General features: G+C 41.3%; 1 protein-coding gene across 14 annotated transcripts in view; it reads left to right on the top strand.

Annotated features, from left to right (window-relative positions):
* The window catches only part of PLCB4 (phospholipase C beta 4), a 424,518-nt gene that overhangs the window by 388,284 nt on the left and 20,421 nt on the right, over positions 1-15,813 (top strand). For all 14 annotated transcript variants that reach the window (XM_045445296.1, XM_045445295.1, XM_045445285.1 and 11 more), the window contains 4 exons: positions 775-863; positions 1,412-1,562; positions 6,807-6,856; positions 6,990-7,055. In XM_045445296.1, the coding sequence (XP_045301252.1) occupies positions 775-863; positions 1,412-1,562; positions 6,807-6,856; positions 6,990-7,055 (356 nt within the window). The remainder of the gene's footprint in view (positions 1-774; positions 864-1,411; positions 1,563-6,806; positions 6,857-6,989; positions 7,056-15,813) is intronic.

Genomic DNA, 15,813 nt, shown 5'->3' on the forward strand with positions numbered 1-15,813 from the left:
AAAAAATTAAACAAAAATTATCTTAAGAATGTTATAAGGAGCCTGATTTTACTGGAAGAAATTGACACACATATAATTTTTGAAATTGGTAAATTATGTACTGTTTTAAGGTAATGAGAATAATTATTACTTCTATAGTATTGGTAAATGCAAAATTACATGAGATTCTGCTAGAAAGTACTTGAAACTCTTCAAATGACATTATATAAAAAATGAAGTTTTACTGTTTTTAAGTGCCAGGTGTATCTGAGAAAATGCTGGGGAAATACTTCATTTTAACTACCATGGAACCAAAATTGGCTTTAAATACGTATTAGCCTTCTTATCTAAAATTAAGACTTAGATACTGGAGGTACCTACCGTGTGCCAAGTTCTTTTTACATTTATCATTTCACTGAATGCTCCTAGTACACCTTCAGAGTGGGTGGTATCAGCCCTGATTTTCGAATGAAGAAACACAGTTGAGGACCTGAATCAACCTACTCAGAGTCACACAAATTAGTTAATAACCCAGGGCAATTGACTTGCCCTGCCACACTGTCATCGTTATTCGGGAGGAAACCCAAAAAGAGAAAGTCATCTGGCCTTTGATCCTTGCCGTTCCTTCTTTCTTGTTTCCCGTAACTGGCTGTGTTTTCCAAACTTTGTCTTAGGAGAAGGTACTTAACAGAAGACATAACCCGGGTCCAGGATTATGAATTGTTTATTAGCTGAATTTTCTTGGATGTTTATAGTAAGACAGAATCAACAGCTCATTGGCTTTTTCCCCCCCAGATATTGTGGATGCTTTATCAGATCCAAAGAAATTTCTTTCCATTACGGAAAAGAGAGCAGACCAAATGAGAGCTATGGGCATTGAAACTGTAAGTAGCAGTTGACTAAAGACAGCCAAGTTGGGGAATTTTGGTGGTCAGTGATGATAACAGCAAGAGAAAGTTATAAGTTAATATAGCAAACTTGAGTGTTTTTAAAACTGAAGTCATCAAGTCAACAAAATAGTTTCAAGGGACTGTAAAAGTGTAGCCTATTTAATAAATGGAAATCGATGATGCTTTGAGGAATGTTTAAAATACAGGATGCTTTTATGATACACTACAATACCCGTTAACCCAACTCAACAAATTAATGAAATTGACATTTACATTTCTTTGTTGTTTATGAAAGTCTTGCATCCCACCTTCTCCCATTTCAGTGCACTTGTGCTATTTGTTCTTTTGTTTTTAAAGCTCCCTTTACCATACCCTGCTTGTAAAAGAGTTGCACCTTTTCTCCTGCCAGGCAAAGATCCATTAAGAGAGTTGTAGGGAAGTTGTTGAGTGGTTCAGACTGGATTCAGTAAGATAGAGAAAGTGCCTGACAGTTGAAAGTGAGGTGGCTTACATCCGGGTTAACACAAACATTTCTGTTCCAGAGTGACATAGCAGATGTGCCCAGTGATACTTCTAAGAATGACAAGAAAGGAAAGGCCAACACTGCCAAAGCAAACGTGACCCCGCAGAGCAGCTCTGAGCTCAGACCAACCACCACCGCGGCCCTAGGGTCTGGAGTGGAAGCCAAGAAAGGTAAAGGGGAGGTGTTTGATCTCCTTGTGTGTTCTGGAAATTTTAGAGTCTTTTTGAAGGGTCTTTATGAAGATCGTTAGAGTTGCTAGTACTGCTCATTTTATTGCCCTATAAAACCCCAGAGCAGCAAGCTTTCTTGCAGATTGGACCAACTGCTTAATCTTCCTGAGTGTTTAACAGGGAGTCAACATTTGGATTTCATCTGCTAGATTCCTGCACCTTAGGGCACTGGGTACAATATCTGTAGTTTTGGGAAATGTTTGAATTCAGTCTCCTTGATGAAAAGAATTCCACACAATGAACTTCACTAATTCATCCCTGTGCTCTTCTGCCTACCAGACAGGCAGTGGGCTCATGAACCAACAGAATCACCATTGTTCTGATATTTCCAGATTCCCTTATTGGCAGTTTGCCCGCACGGGTAGATATTGAGCATCCATGATTATTTGTGAAGTTATCAGATGGGCATTTGAAGACCAATTCGATATGGTTACCTGTGGATGAAATAAGATATCCTAAGAAGTGTCACCACAAAGAATTATGTGCCCCAGGTGCTAATATTCAGCTGGTATGTAGGGACACAACTATACTGGTTATTTAAAGTTGACTTCCAGGGGCGCCTGGGTGGCGCAGTCGGTTAAGCGTCCGACTTCAGCCAGGTCACGATCTCGCACTCCGTGAGTTCAAGCCCCACGTCAGGCTCTGGGCTGATGGCTCAGAGCCTGGAGCCTGTTTCCGATTCTGTGTCTCCCTCTCTCTCTGCCCCTCCCCCGTTCATGCTCTGTCTCTCTCTGTCCCAAAAATAAATAAACGTTGAAAAAAAAAATAAAAAATAAAAAAATAAAAAAAAAAATAAAGTTGACTTCCATGCTTACTGGCTGGGCTTTCATTCTGATTGGATGGTGCCCATCCCACACTGTTAATTATACATTTTGAATGTCCTCCTTGATCATGAATCATTTACTAAACTCATTCTTCTTACTGTGATAAGAATTTTTTTGAGTGGTTTTTTACTCAGTATGTATATTTCCCACTTACGTGTGAATTCAGTGCTCTCCATGTTAGAGAATCAAGTTGTACACTTAACTACACACAGTGCTACAGTTTAAGGTAAAAAATGACAAGCTTTTCCAAACCATGGCAGCATAGTAATTTAGCAGGAAACTAAGAGTGCGTGGAGCTTTGTATAACAAATTAGAAAATGAGACTTCACAAAAGTAGCCCAAATTGTGCTTTTCCTGCAGCTGTTTGTCTGTTCTTCCCCGGAGATATAAGCAAGCCCATGATACAGGCTTTGGGCATTCCATTCCAGTACTGGTCGTTATTAACATTAGCCGTTCAAACAGAGAGAGACAGTAGGAAATGGGAGAGTTTTTGTTTAAAGTGCTTGTATCATGCCCTCTAGTACATAAAGACATTAGTAATTTTAGTAAGTCAAGTGGCCTGAAAAATTGCAGTATGACCAGTTTACAGAAGACAAAAGCAATCCTAGTTCTAGAAGGAACATGTTTGTGTTTAGAACTGTCTCACCCCTGGTTTCAAACAAGATACGAAGGAGCCAAGCATCTCTCATCTCCAGTCCAGTCTCTTCAACAGGCGCCCTGAGAAAGAGGTCTACATGCTGTTTCCTTCTGGCCTTTTATTTAAGAAAATTGGAAATCTACTGTATGTGACAAGACCAGGTTCTGTGAGAAATGCCTTCACACCTTCAGGGACCTCATGTGGCTAGAGGGGTAATGTAAACGGGGTCCCACACAACAGCCAGGCCAGGCAGTGGTCAGTGAGAGCTGACCCTTAGAAACAGGAGGGGAGAGGGCGTCCCTTCCAGCAAGTGTCCCAGAGAAACTTATAAATGAGATCCCAATTGAGCTGGGCCTTGAAACTTAGATCTGACTTGAATAGAAAGTAATGAAATGCATTCTTCTCATGGATATATTGAATCACTATACTGGATGTTTGGGAATGCCTACATAGGAAAACCATGAGCTAGATGAAGTTCATGGAGAAGATTAATGTACAATTTCGAAGGACACGTGTGGAGGTAACCATGCTCAGCAGAACCTGGTCTCAGTGAAGGGCTTATTTATTTTATTTTATTTTATTTTTATTTTATTTATTTTGCACGGTGGCTTTTAGAAGAATGGCATAGAAGTGAAAGAGGGAAGTTTGTAGGTGTTCTTCCTACTCCTATCTATGAACGGGGGAGTCAAGAAATAAAATACTCCAGTGACCTTTGTAAGAAGAGGTGTCATTTGTGAAAGCAAGCTTCTTCCATAAGACAGAGAACTGTCTTAGAGTGCCTGGGTGGCTCAATCAGTTAAACGTCCGACTCGGTTTCCATTCAGGTCATGATCTCATGGTTCATGGGTTCAAGCCCCGCATCAGGCTTTACGCTGACAGTGCAGAGTCAGCTTGGGATTCATTCACTCATATTCTCTCTCTCTCTTTCTCTCTCTCTCTCAAAATAAATAAACTTTTAAAAAAAGACAGAGAGCTGTCTTAATTTGGGTCATCCCAAAGCAGACCCAAGGTTTCAAATGCAAGTAATTTATTGGGGGGGGGGCAGGGTACAGTGTACACAGGTAGGGGCTTGGGGAGGTGACACAAGGTAGAGAAGGTAGCCGGTAGTCAGAGTGTGTTCAGGCTCCACAGAGGCACCTGGAACTCAGTGCCCCTGGGAACATTCTGAGGGCTAGTGTTGGACACTAACCTCAGAGGCATCCTCCTGGATGAGCAGGGGAACATATACTTTGACTACAGTCAGCCTTTTGTTGAGAGCTCCCATAGGAGGGATCAGTTCCCTAATGATTTTAGGTTGACCAAAGGGTGGTAAAGCATGTTTTGGAGGGAGAGTCCTCAGGTAACTTCCTGAGGCAGGAAAATGCAGGTGCTGGCAGTCGAAAGTCAACTAGAGTGGCCTGATGTAGAGAGCAAGGTGTACAGGTCCAAGCCAAGCAGCATTTGCTGTGGAGGTGAGAAAGTTCTAATGGTTTCTCTTAGACACACAGAAAGACAGCAATAACTGCACCAATGCTGCTTGATTTTCTCTTTAAGAATAAGGAATCAATAAAACTAAACTCCTAGTTGATCTACAAATTACAGCTTAGGAGAAAATGAGTTATTTTTGAGCTTTGTTGAGAAGAACAAAAACTTTATGTAGTAAACCTCCATTTAGCCAAAATGTTTGGTGCCCAAAGTGTAGTGCTTAACCCCACTTGCACACCAGGGAAGCTCGTAGAACTGCACTGGCCAGTGTAGTAGCCACCTGCCACATGTAGCTATCTAAATTTTAACTTAAAAATTAACCCTTGAACACCTCAGCTGCACTAGCCACATTTCAGGTGCCCAACAGCCACATGTAGCTAGTGGCTGTCCGTTGTTGGACAGCTCACATGTGGAACACGACCCCTGTTGCCAAAAGTTCTATTAGACCCACTTCTATAGGCCAACAGAGGGAACTGAGCATGTATCAATCCTGGTTCTGTGGAGTGTGAGTTTTTTCTGGCTAAATCCTTTATAGGAAGTATAATTTTTACAAGTTGTTTCTGTCTCAAAAAATGCAGAAACCAAGTTCGTGTTCCCATAGGTTCCCGTCCATAATGATTTACTTTAACCAAGACCAAAAAAGAAGTCTCACTGGACTGGGTCAACTCTTCATATAGCCCCTCCAGGGATCTTGCATGCATCCCAATACTCTGTTCGTTTTATAGAAGAGAAGACAAAGCTGGGGAGCCAGGATTCACGGCCTCTCACTCTTGGCAGTAAAGCCGGGAGTTAGCTTGTATGTCAGACTTAAGAGGTCAGAGAGCAACCCTGTGGTCCCTGGACACCTTTATCATAAATGTTCTAGATCACAGGACTGATTCCTCTTAGCCATGACTCCTTTTCCCACTTCCTCGCCCTCACATGGGCTGTGTGCATCTTCTTAAAATAAGTAAAACTGAAAAACAAGAGCCTGGGACTCAATCCTACCTTTCTTGATTGAATATCTCATACCTAATTTTTTGGGATTCTAATGGAAATCAGTTATAGTACAGAGCACACATTCATTTTGTTTGTCTAAGATGAAAATCTGCAGTCAAACAGAAAATGTTTGGGGATCCTTCTACCACTGTGGTTGCCATGACGACACCTGGCCTAGCATCCTTCACTAGCAGGATAATTTAGTATGTTACTCCGGGTCCTTATGACAGCATCCTGTGAAGAATTCACTGGTCCATCACACAGAATAATAGCTGTTATAAAACAGTTTGAATTCAGGATTTCCTGTATGTTGAAGGCATGGCTGTGCTCAATAGCATATTGCTTAAAAATTAAATTTGGTGAAAGAAGCTGGGAAAAAAATATTTTGTTCTTTGACGATGAGGTGAGAAAAGAGCTGGGAGGTAGTTGACTGGTATGATATACAAAGATAAAAGTAGTGTTAATAGATGCTGTAGTTTGGCACTCCATTGCCCCAGCTGCTATGTGTATTGGCTGATTTTTAATTTTTTTAATGTTTATTTTTGAGAGAGAGAGAGACAGAGTGTGAGTGGGGGAGGGAGAGGGAGACACAGAATCTGAAGCAGGCTCCAGGCTCTGAGCTGTCAGCACAGAGCCTGATGTGGGGCTTGAACTCACGAACCATGAGATCATGACCTGAGCGGAAGTTGGACGCTTAACCAACTGAGCCACCCAGGTGCCCCTGTATTGGCTGATTTCAAATCACAGCTGCAACCCTCTCAGAGGACTGCCCTCCCAGACTGTGGCAGTGCCCTTGTCTGGAAACACCTGGAAGGTTTTGTGCAACCTCTGAAGCCAGTGGCTGACTATTACGGGGTTACAAAAGTCCAGTCTTCTTACCTCGAGGTAGAACAACTCCAGAGGGCTATGTACTCTAAAGAGCTCTCTTGAAGGGTCAGGCTGAGGTTGGATTTCCCCTAGAAATACACCATATCTTCTTCCTCTGCCCTGTTCTGCTTCTCTCACTGCCCTGAGGGTTTCTCCTGAGCACCTTTCCCTAGTAAGTCATGTGCACAAGGAATTCCAACTCAGGCTCTGCTCGTAAGGAACCTGAATGAAGATGATAAGCATGCCAATTGTCTATTTAATTGCTTTGTAATAAGAAATTAAGATGCTTATATCCATAACCATCCACATAAAGCTGCTTCACTGTCTTTAGATGAGATTTCAAAGTGATGAATTTTGTATTATCAGTTATTCTCTTTAATTTTTAATACACACAGTGCTTTAATTTTTTTTAAGGTATCGAACTTATCCCTCAAGTGAGGATAGAAGATTTAAAGCAGATGAAGGTAAAATTGCTCATTTTTCAAGCACTCTTCCATTACCTATATTAGTGAAACCAATATATTTTTGTTTCTCACCAAATATATTCATTGTGGCTACAAAAAGATTGATTTTGGGCCCTCTTTGCTTCTTCCACAGGCTTACTTGAAGCATTTAAAGAAACAACAGAAGGAGCTAAATTCTTTAAAGAAGAAACATGCTAAGGTACATCATGCTGAGCATGTGAGCATACATGTGTGTGATTTTGTTTGCTGGTTTGTCTTTTAGCTCTCAAATGAAAACCTCAAGCTGTTGTTCTGTGTGATGGACCAGTGAATTCTTCACAGGCAAAAACATGGCTTAGAAACTGACACCAACCAACTGGGCAGTAGTACCTTGATCTTAACTGGTAGGAAATGAGATTTAAAAATAGAATCCATTTGGGATTGGTTGTCACTGATTTATAATCTGCATTTCTGACATTTACCTCAGAAGCATAACAGAGCTTCACCCATTTAAAGTTGTTTAATAATCATGGGGCACCTGGGTGGCATAGTCAGTTAAGCATCCAGACTCCTCTCTACCCCTCCCCCAGCTTGTGTGCTCTCTCCCTCCCCCTGCCCCCGCTCAAAATAAGTAAATAAACTTTAAAACTATTTAATAATCAGACTTTATCCAAGAGTCTGGCTAGATCCCACTATTTTAAAGACCAGCTCAGTCTCCAGCTAGAAGCACCCAAATCCCCTGGGTTACTGGCAAGTCATTTGCCACACACAGGGCATGGAGGGAGGTGCTAGCCAGCCCTGACTCTCTCACCCATGGCTCCTAGAGAGAGGGCTTTTCTCACTTGTCCCATTATGTAAACTCTGCTCAGTGACCTACTTCCGAAATAGAGTTGTTTTTTCTCTTCGCCCATAAGAAGAGGTTTTTTTGACAGTGATCATGAGAAATTCTAAGAGCTGGTTGCAAATTTAAGAGGAGAGCAGCAGCTGGTCTCAGGAGTTCTCGTGTGGGCTGAACACTTCACAGCACTCCATCATCCTGCTCCCAGTCCCTCCTCACAGAGAAAGGAGGAAAACACGATACCTCTTTCCTTCCCAAGATGGAGCATGACAGCCACTGGGGCTGGAAGGGTAATGTGTGTGTTCCTCCGTTACGGGCAGCCGGAGCAAGAGAAACTTAATTTCTTGAAAGGACTTCTGAGTTCTTTTAAACTTGTCATGAGTTCTACTTTGTACTGTGACTCAGAACTCAAACCGAGGCATGTCTCTAGAGCTGGACTTGAATGGCCTATCTCCTAATCACTTTGGATATTAAAAGCACAAAGCTCGTGGGGCACCTGGGTGGCTCAGGCAGTTAAGCATCTGACTCTTGATTTCAGCTCAGGTCATGATCTTGCGGTTCGTGAGTTTGAGCCCTGCATTGGGCTCTGCACCAGCAGTATGGAACCTGCTTTGGATTCTTTCTCTCCCTTCCTCGCCCCCCGCCTCTCTCTCAAATAAATAATCATTTAAAAAATGTTTTTTAAATTCAAAGCTCGTGGCCCCAATTTAAGTTTGTGCTGCTTTGAGAAATTCATCCTATTCTTGGCCTAGTAATATTCTCTGTATTATTGAATGGATGGTTTAGTGCATTTGCTCCACAGACTATTTGCTCCTAATTTCATGAATAAGTCCACTGAGTAGAATTCCTTCTTATTGCCCATAGGGGAGACTTGCCACAGATTTTCAGAAGTGTAGGAGACAAAGCTGCTTAAAGCAGTGTTTTCAATTTTGTTGGTCGTTGGCAACAACCTAGAGTATGGAAAGGCAGCAGAAGAGAGGGAGAAAAGGAAATAAGGAAGAATGCAACGTACCTTTGATTATTAGGGATGGAGTTGGTAGCCATATGGTAAGGCATCATCCCCCAGATTTTCTTTCCATTTAACTTGGATCTCTGTCATTGATGCTGACATCTCAGGGGCCTGTGGGCTCTTTGGAAACTTCTACTTTTAACCTCACCCTCATTAAATATTTCCTTGAGGCATGACCGGGAGACATATACTGTGACATAATAAAAATAATCATGGCAGCTAGAATTTTTGCATGCAAAGTATTTTCCAGATGCTGTGCACAGAACTTTATATATATCGTCTCAGTTAATACTCTCCACCCTATAAGGCAAATTCTGTTTAAGTCTCCATTTTACATGTGAAATTAAGAAATTAAGGATTAGGCAGGTTAAGGAATTGAACTAATGTCCCCACGCTGGAGAGCAGCAGAGCCAGAATTTGAACCCAAGCCATCTGACTCTAGAACCCATACTCTTACCTCATTATTCTGTGAGGGATGTTAGATGCTTTGACAAGTAAACAAGTTCCCCTCACTGCAGCAAATGCAATGGCAGCACGCAGCTTGTTATGAAAATCCCCATCTAGTTTGGACAATGTCAGTACACTGGTACCTGTACAGCTACTGAGGAAAGATGATCCTCATTTTTTTAGAACTTGACCTACATACTACTGAGAAGGATTATCTGTTGATATCCTTCTCTGAACCTTTGAGTCCAGACTGACTCAGGTTGGCAAACATGCCCATCTGCTTCATCAGAAAAGTGCCCAAGATGGTGTCTTCGTCAAATTGGCGTAGACTGGGTGGCTTAAGCAACAAGCATTTATTTCTTAAAGTATGGAGGCTGGATGTCCAAGGTCAAGTTGCAGCAGATTCAGAGCCCCCTTTCTGGATTTGGGATAGCCTCCTTGCTATGTCCTATCATGGTGGAAAGGGCTAACATTTCTCTCAGGTCTCTTATAAGGGCACTAATTACGTTCATGAGGGCTCTGCCCTCATGACCTAGTCACTTCCCAAAGACCCCCTCTCCAGATTCCACCACGTTGGAAATTAGGGCTTCAACATAGGAATTTGGAGGGGAGACAGAACATTCAGTCCATTAATAGGTGGAAAATTACTTTTCTGTGAGACAGTTTAGAGCTGACCTTGGTGGATCTTCCCCTCAGACAACACTGCACTTAATTCAGCCAAATCCATTTCTTCACTCTTGTTGGCAGGGACACCTCCATGTTGTGTCATAACCAGTAGATCCCAGATGGCTGAAAGACTGTACGTTGCCTTCATTTGTAGAAAACAGGAGCTTCTTGGAGCCCCATATTATAATGGAACCAACACCTAAAAGAAGATTTTTAAATCTCCCTAAATCTGCAAATCTGAATTGTGTGGACCTTCATAACTGCATTAGGGAGCGTTTTTTGGAGGAAGCATTCAAAATTCCTTAGGTTGAGCAACAGAGTAAATTGACATGGTAAAATATTCCATGCTTGCCTATTGCCTTTCAGAATGCTTTTCAGAAGTATTTCTGAGCAGGGCAATGCATTTCACAGCTTGTTTTCATATCCTTATGCACCACAGAAGTCCATGTTACAAGTGTGTGATTATAAGCTTATGAATGAATCCCTTCTCCTACATTCGGTACACAGGGGACCCACTTTTTTATTCAGACTGCTTCGGCAGCATAATTTATGAATTCTGAATTCTGTAGTGTTTTTATATAAAACTAATAAGGCTAACATTTATTTAATGCCAGTTTTGTATTACACATTTTATATACATTCTCAAATCCTCACAGTATCCCCAAAACCCAATTGACACTGCCCACATTCTAGACATGAATAAAATGAGGGAGGTGAGTCCCTTGCCTAGAGTAATATAACTAGTTAATGCTGGTAACGAGCCTCATTTGCTTACTTTGAATGCACACCTTTTACAACTCACCACATTATCCACATTTATTAAAAATGCACTCCAGGGTGGCTCAGTTTGTTGAGCGTTTCACTCTTGATTTCGGCTCAGGTCATGATTCCAGAGTCGTGGGATCGAGCCCTGTGTCGGGCTTTGTGTTGAGTGTGGAGCCTGCTTGGGATTCTCTCTCTCCCTCTGCCCCAGGATGTGAACTAAAATTCTGACTCCAGAACTCATGCCCCCTTTTTTTTCCCAAGTTTTTGGAGTATCATTGACATGCAATGTTAAATTAGTTGCAGCAGTGCAAGGTGGGGACTTGATAAGTTTATATACTATTTTGTGCTCACAACAAGTATAGCTACATCTGTCACCATACAAGGCTATTATGGTACCATTGAGTATATTCCTTATGCTGTACTTTTTATTCCTGTGACCTATCATTCTATAACTAGAATCTATCTCTCACTTCCATTCACCCATTTTGCCCATCCCCCCAACCCTGTCCTCTCTGGCAACCATCAGTCTGTATTTATAGGTCTGATTCTGCTTTTTGTTTATTTATTCATTTGGTTTGGCTTATTTTTTTTTTCATGTTTGTTTATTTTTGAGAGACAGAGTACAAGTGAGGGAGGGGAAGAGAGAGAGAGAGACACAGAATCTGAAACAGGCTCCAGGCTTCGAGCTATCAGCACAGAGCCCAATGCGGGACTTGAACTCACCAACCATGAGACTGTGACCCAAGTCAAAGTTGGACGCTTAACTGACTGAACCATCCAGACGCCCCTGTTTTTGGTGTTTTTAGATCCCACGTATGAGTGAAATCATATGGTATTTGTCTTTCTCTGACTTATTTCACTTAGCATAATATCCTCTAGGTCCATCCATGTTGTTGCAAATGGCATGATCTCATCTTTTTTATGGCTGCATAATATTCCATCTTACATATATGTTTATGTATACACACACACACACACACACACGCACACAGTAACTCACCCTACATCTTCCTTATCTGTTTGTCTACCAATGGACACCTGCATTGCTGCCACATCTTGGTTGTTGTAACTATAGAGATGCATATATGTTTCTTAATTAGTGTTTTCTTTGAGTAAATACCCAGTAGTGGAATTCCATTACCCCTGAATTTTCACACATTGATTTTTCTTTCTCACATCTTCTTGGTGGTCTTAGTAAAAGGTTTTTAAGAGCCATCATGATTCTATCAGGACACAAATATCTTGGCTTCCTTTGGAACTGTTTTTTTCAACATATGATCCTTGGGCCAGGAGCTGGAGGCTTTGTAAAAAATGCATATGCTTGCATCTGAGACTTAGTTATAATCACCAAGAAGAGGCCTAGGAAATAAATAAGCTCCTCTCCTTCACACATTAAAATTAAATTTTGAGAATTGTTTCTTTAGGAATATTATTTGGCACTCTTCATTGTCCCTTGATCCCTAGTGGGAAACCCCCCCCCCACTTGCCTTCAAGCTGTAGACCAGTCCTTCTTAAAAAAACAGATTTTGACCTGTTGTCAAGCGAGAAAAAATACCGCCAGCCTTTTTGTGAAACATCTATAAACCCTTTTTAACTGTTTTGAAGCCCCCTAAGATGGGGCTGAGATTTGCTACTGTGAGGCCTTGGGTTATAAAGTAACTATTGAGGAGGGAACCTGGCCCAGGCTGTACCCTGCCAACTACAGCATCCATGCATCAACCTTAGCAGTTGGCAGCTAAGAACAGAGGCTCTTACCTAGTCCATATTATTACTGCAGGGACTCTCCACTCTTACACATCAGCTGAGGTAAATAATGCCACTTCTTAGACCTATAGGTAAGCAGAGAATCCATGAGCTAAATCCCAGTGGCTTAAGACACAAATGTAATATGCAAAAGAAATCTTGTTTTCAAACTTGAAGGTTAGCCACAGGATGGAAGAGGAATTCTGGTGTAGGAGGATCTATCACTTGCAAGAGAGCCACAGAAATAGGCATGTGAGCTGCTTTTAGGATACTAAGAGAAAAATCAGGGATAGTGACCATTTGAGCCTCAAATGAGATCAGGATGCTAGCTAACATGCCTAGATTTTAGAAAATGGCAGGGGTCAATGGCCATTGTTTTTGACCCTGTGAGTGCAGCTGGCAATCAGACTTTTATGTGTCTCTCACTTTCTAGAACCACCTCTCCATTTGAAATGGAAACTAGGGAAATGGTTTTCAAGTGTCCATTAGATGAGATACAGCAAAAACAGAATTAAGCAACAGTCATCTCCCCTAATGCATGACTCACTGGAGTCCAGAAATAGGGTTTCTTTCATTAAGAAATGGGCATACGTTTCAATTGTCTGATGTGGTCAAATTGTTAGAGCCAATAAAACCCAAAGTTGGTTAACTAGCCCCAATAACATGTTAGAGGAATAATTACAATGTAAATGCCTATAGGGACCAAATAAGAAGGAAGTTGGCCAGATACAGAAAGCAGAAGAACATTCATTCCCATTCAAGAGGCACGTCAGACTTAGCTCCTGCCATTGGTGCCTTGAGGGTCCATGGGCCAGCTTCATTCTCAAAAGGGGACTCATAAAATCTGGACTCTTAGATGAACTTCCATATCTTTAAATATTGGCCCCTAATTCAGTTTTCTTTCAAAGCACATGTGAGTTTGAGGAGTGGACTTAACATTTATAGACTGGATGCATCCGCTGGGATAGCAGTTTGCAACATCACCATCAGATGAGTCAAATGAAATGCCTGAGAAACTAACATTTGGCATTTCAGTAAAGCTACTAATGGAAAATTTGTTCTTTGCTATACAAGCAATTTAGCTGATAACATCAAGACTGCTGTTAAACTCATCAATTGTAATTCATAATAAGACCTCAATGCCAGACCCATAAGTCTGTTATGAAGTTGAAAGGGCCAGAGGCACAGCAACACCCACGGAGGCAGCTTACTGCTGACCTCAGAGTCACATGCTGAGCAAACATGATTTACTCCAATTTTCCAGCAGGATCTGTGGTGCAGTCGTTCACGCCCACTGCCCCATCAGTCACAAGAATGAATTGTAGCAAAAGTTTCTCCCTAAAGAACCTGAGTGTACTCTTCACTCCAATGAGAAATGTACAAATCCTGCTAAAAGCTGTACATGCATTCTCCCCAAAGTGTCCCAATGGAGATTGACGTTATTTTGATACTCTTGACCTGAATGAATGAAAAAATATGTATGCCTCTTCCATGGCATGTCATGATTTAATTAATGACCAAAGAATAAAGTCAATGATAGATTTGTTCTGTGTGAAAATGGACTGAGAGATCATTTCCTGGTTCCTCTATTTTATACTTTGGGAAGCTGAATCTTGACCCCCATCAGACAATAATCAGTAATTAGGACCCCATTCCTTTGTAAAAGAAGTTGGTATTTGGAAAGCTAATTATCCCCAAACACTTCTGTGATCACTGCATACCACAAAGGAATCATTTTGAGCACATAGAGAAACACAGCGATCATTTTTCCAGACCAAGTTTCTTGTTATTTGCATTACCTGTAATCATTGCAATTCAATATGCTTCTAAACTTTCATATTATTTCTGCATACATTAGGTAGTTTTGCAGCTCATAACCAACCCACAAATTAGGTTGTGCAAGTCGGTCTTGTTTAGTTTTCTAATAAAGTGAGGGCTGGAAAGATTAGTGTGTGTTTCACAAAGCCACTTGGCTACTGATTGGCTGAGCTAAGACCAGATTCCAAGTCCTCTTGCTGTCTTCCCTTGCTATTTTTTTTCATTCATACAACAAACATTTATTGAGCATCTGCTGTGTACCAACCTTTGTGCCATGTACAAAGACTTGCCCTACCCTTGTAGAGCATAGTCTTACCTACTGGAATCCATCATGAACGCCTTTCTGGCACAAACAGCCTCATTCATATCTAATTGGGTGAATAAGATTCACCAGAATATTTCCTTGAGAAATAGTCTGTCAACTTCCAAGCTTCAAAGCCTCTCCTTTTCTTGTGCTGTGCTAGGATATTTAAAGGAACAACCTTCTCCACCCTCCCTTTGATACTTGCAAGAAACAGGAAAGCAGAAAGATTACATAGGAAAGATTCTTAATATGTTTGAATCCTCACTTGCAAAGAGCCTCTTATTTATTTGCCCAGAAAGATTAACACATGTATGGAGCAGGCATAATGCCTTTAAATCTTAAAAGGAAGACTAATAATACGGCATTTTGGTAGGCTTGTTTTTGTCCACAGCAATGCAAGCTTAGTTAAATCCATTCAAATAAGGATACATTAACATGTTGATTCCTGAGGCAGTTGATTCATCATGGAGGGAAGGTTTACTGATTTAATTCTAATTGCTGTCCCTTATCCCAAGTCACTCTATATTATCATGGATATTGAATAATATAAACAGGTTATTATAGTTTGAATAAGATATAGCAGACATTTGAAATAGGATTGATACTATATTTACTTTTAGTCCTAACATCCCTATGAACTAGGTATTGCTCTCCCAGTTACAAAGATGAACAGATCAAGAGGCCCAGTGACTTGCCCCAGGATTTGAGACTGAAGATCCCATGTCCTGAACTCAATGCCACATTGCAAAAACCCTGGCCGAGGGGCGCCTGGGTGGCTCAGTCGGTTAAGTGGCCGACTTCGGCTCAGGTCATGATCTCATGGTCCGTGAGTTCAAGCCCCGCGTCAGGCTCTGTGCTGACAGCTCAGAGCCTGGAGCCTGTTTCAGATTCTGTGTCTCCCTCTCTCTGACCCTCCCCCGTTCATGCTCTGTCTCTCTCTGTCTCAAAAATAAATAAATGTTAAAAAAAAAATTAAAAAAAAAAAAAAAACCCTGGCCGAAATGTGTTTATAACGCCAAGTGCACATACATAGAGAATGTTAGATTTATGAGGTGTTTCAACCACAGCTTAAGCAAGATGCTGTTACATACAATTCCCTGACACCAAATCCACAGCAAGATAGCATCACCCTGGACCATCCTTTGTCCCCGTTGTCAATTTCTGTTCTGAGAACCTCCCCACCCAGCACTACCCTCCTCCACGACTTCTCCCAAAGATATTCATCCAAATGGACAAAAATTCCAGGAACATGTGCACTAACATGTTTCCGAAAAATACATGTATAACCAAATTGTAGTTCAAGTCCTATGTTAATTGACTAACAGTGCTGGGAAATTTAGGAAATCTTGGAAACGTTAAAAATCACTTCTTTTATATTTTATGAAATC

This window comes from Leopardus geoffroyi, chromosome A3, assembly GCF_018350155.1.
Source record: "Leopardus geoffroyi isolate Oge1 chromosome A3, O.geoffroyi_Oge1_pat1.0, whole genome shotgun sequence".
NCBI classification, from domain to species: Eukaryota; Metazoa; Chordata; class Mammalia; order Carnivora; family Felidae; genus Leopardus; species Leopardus geoffroyi.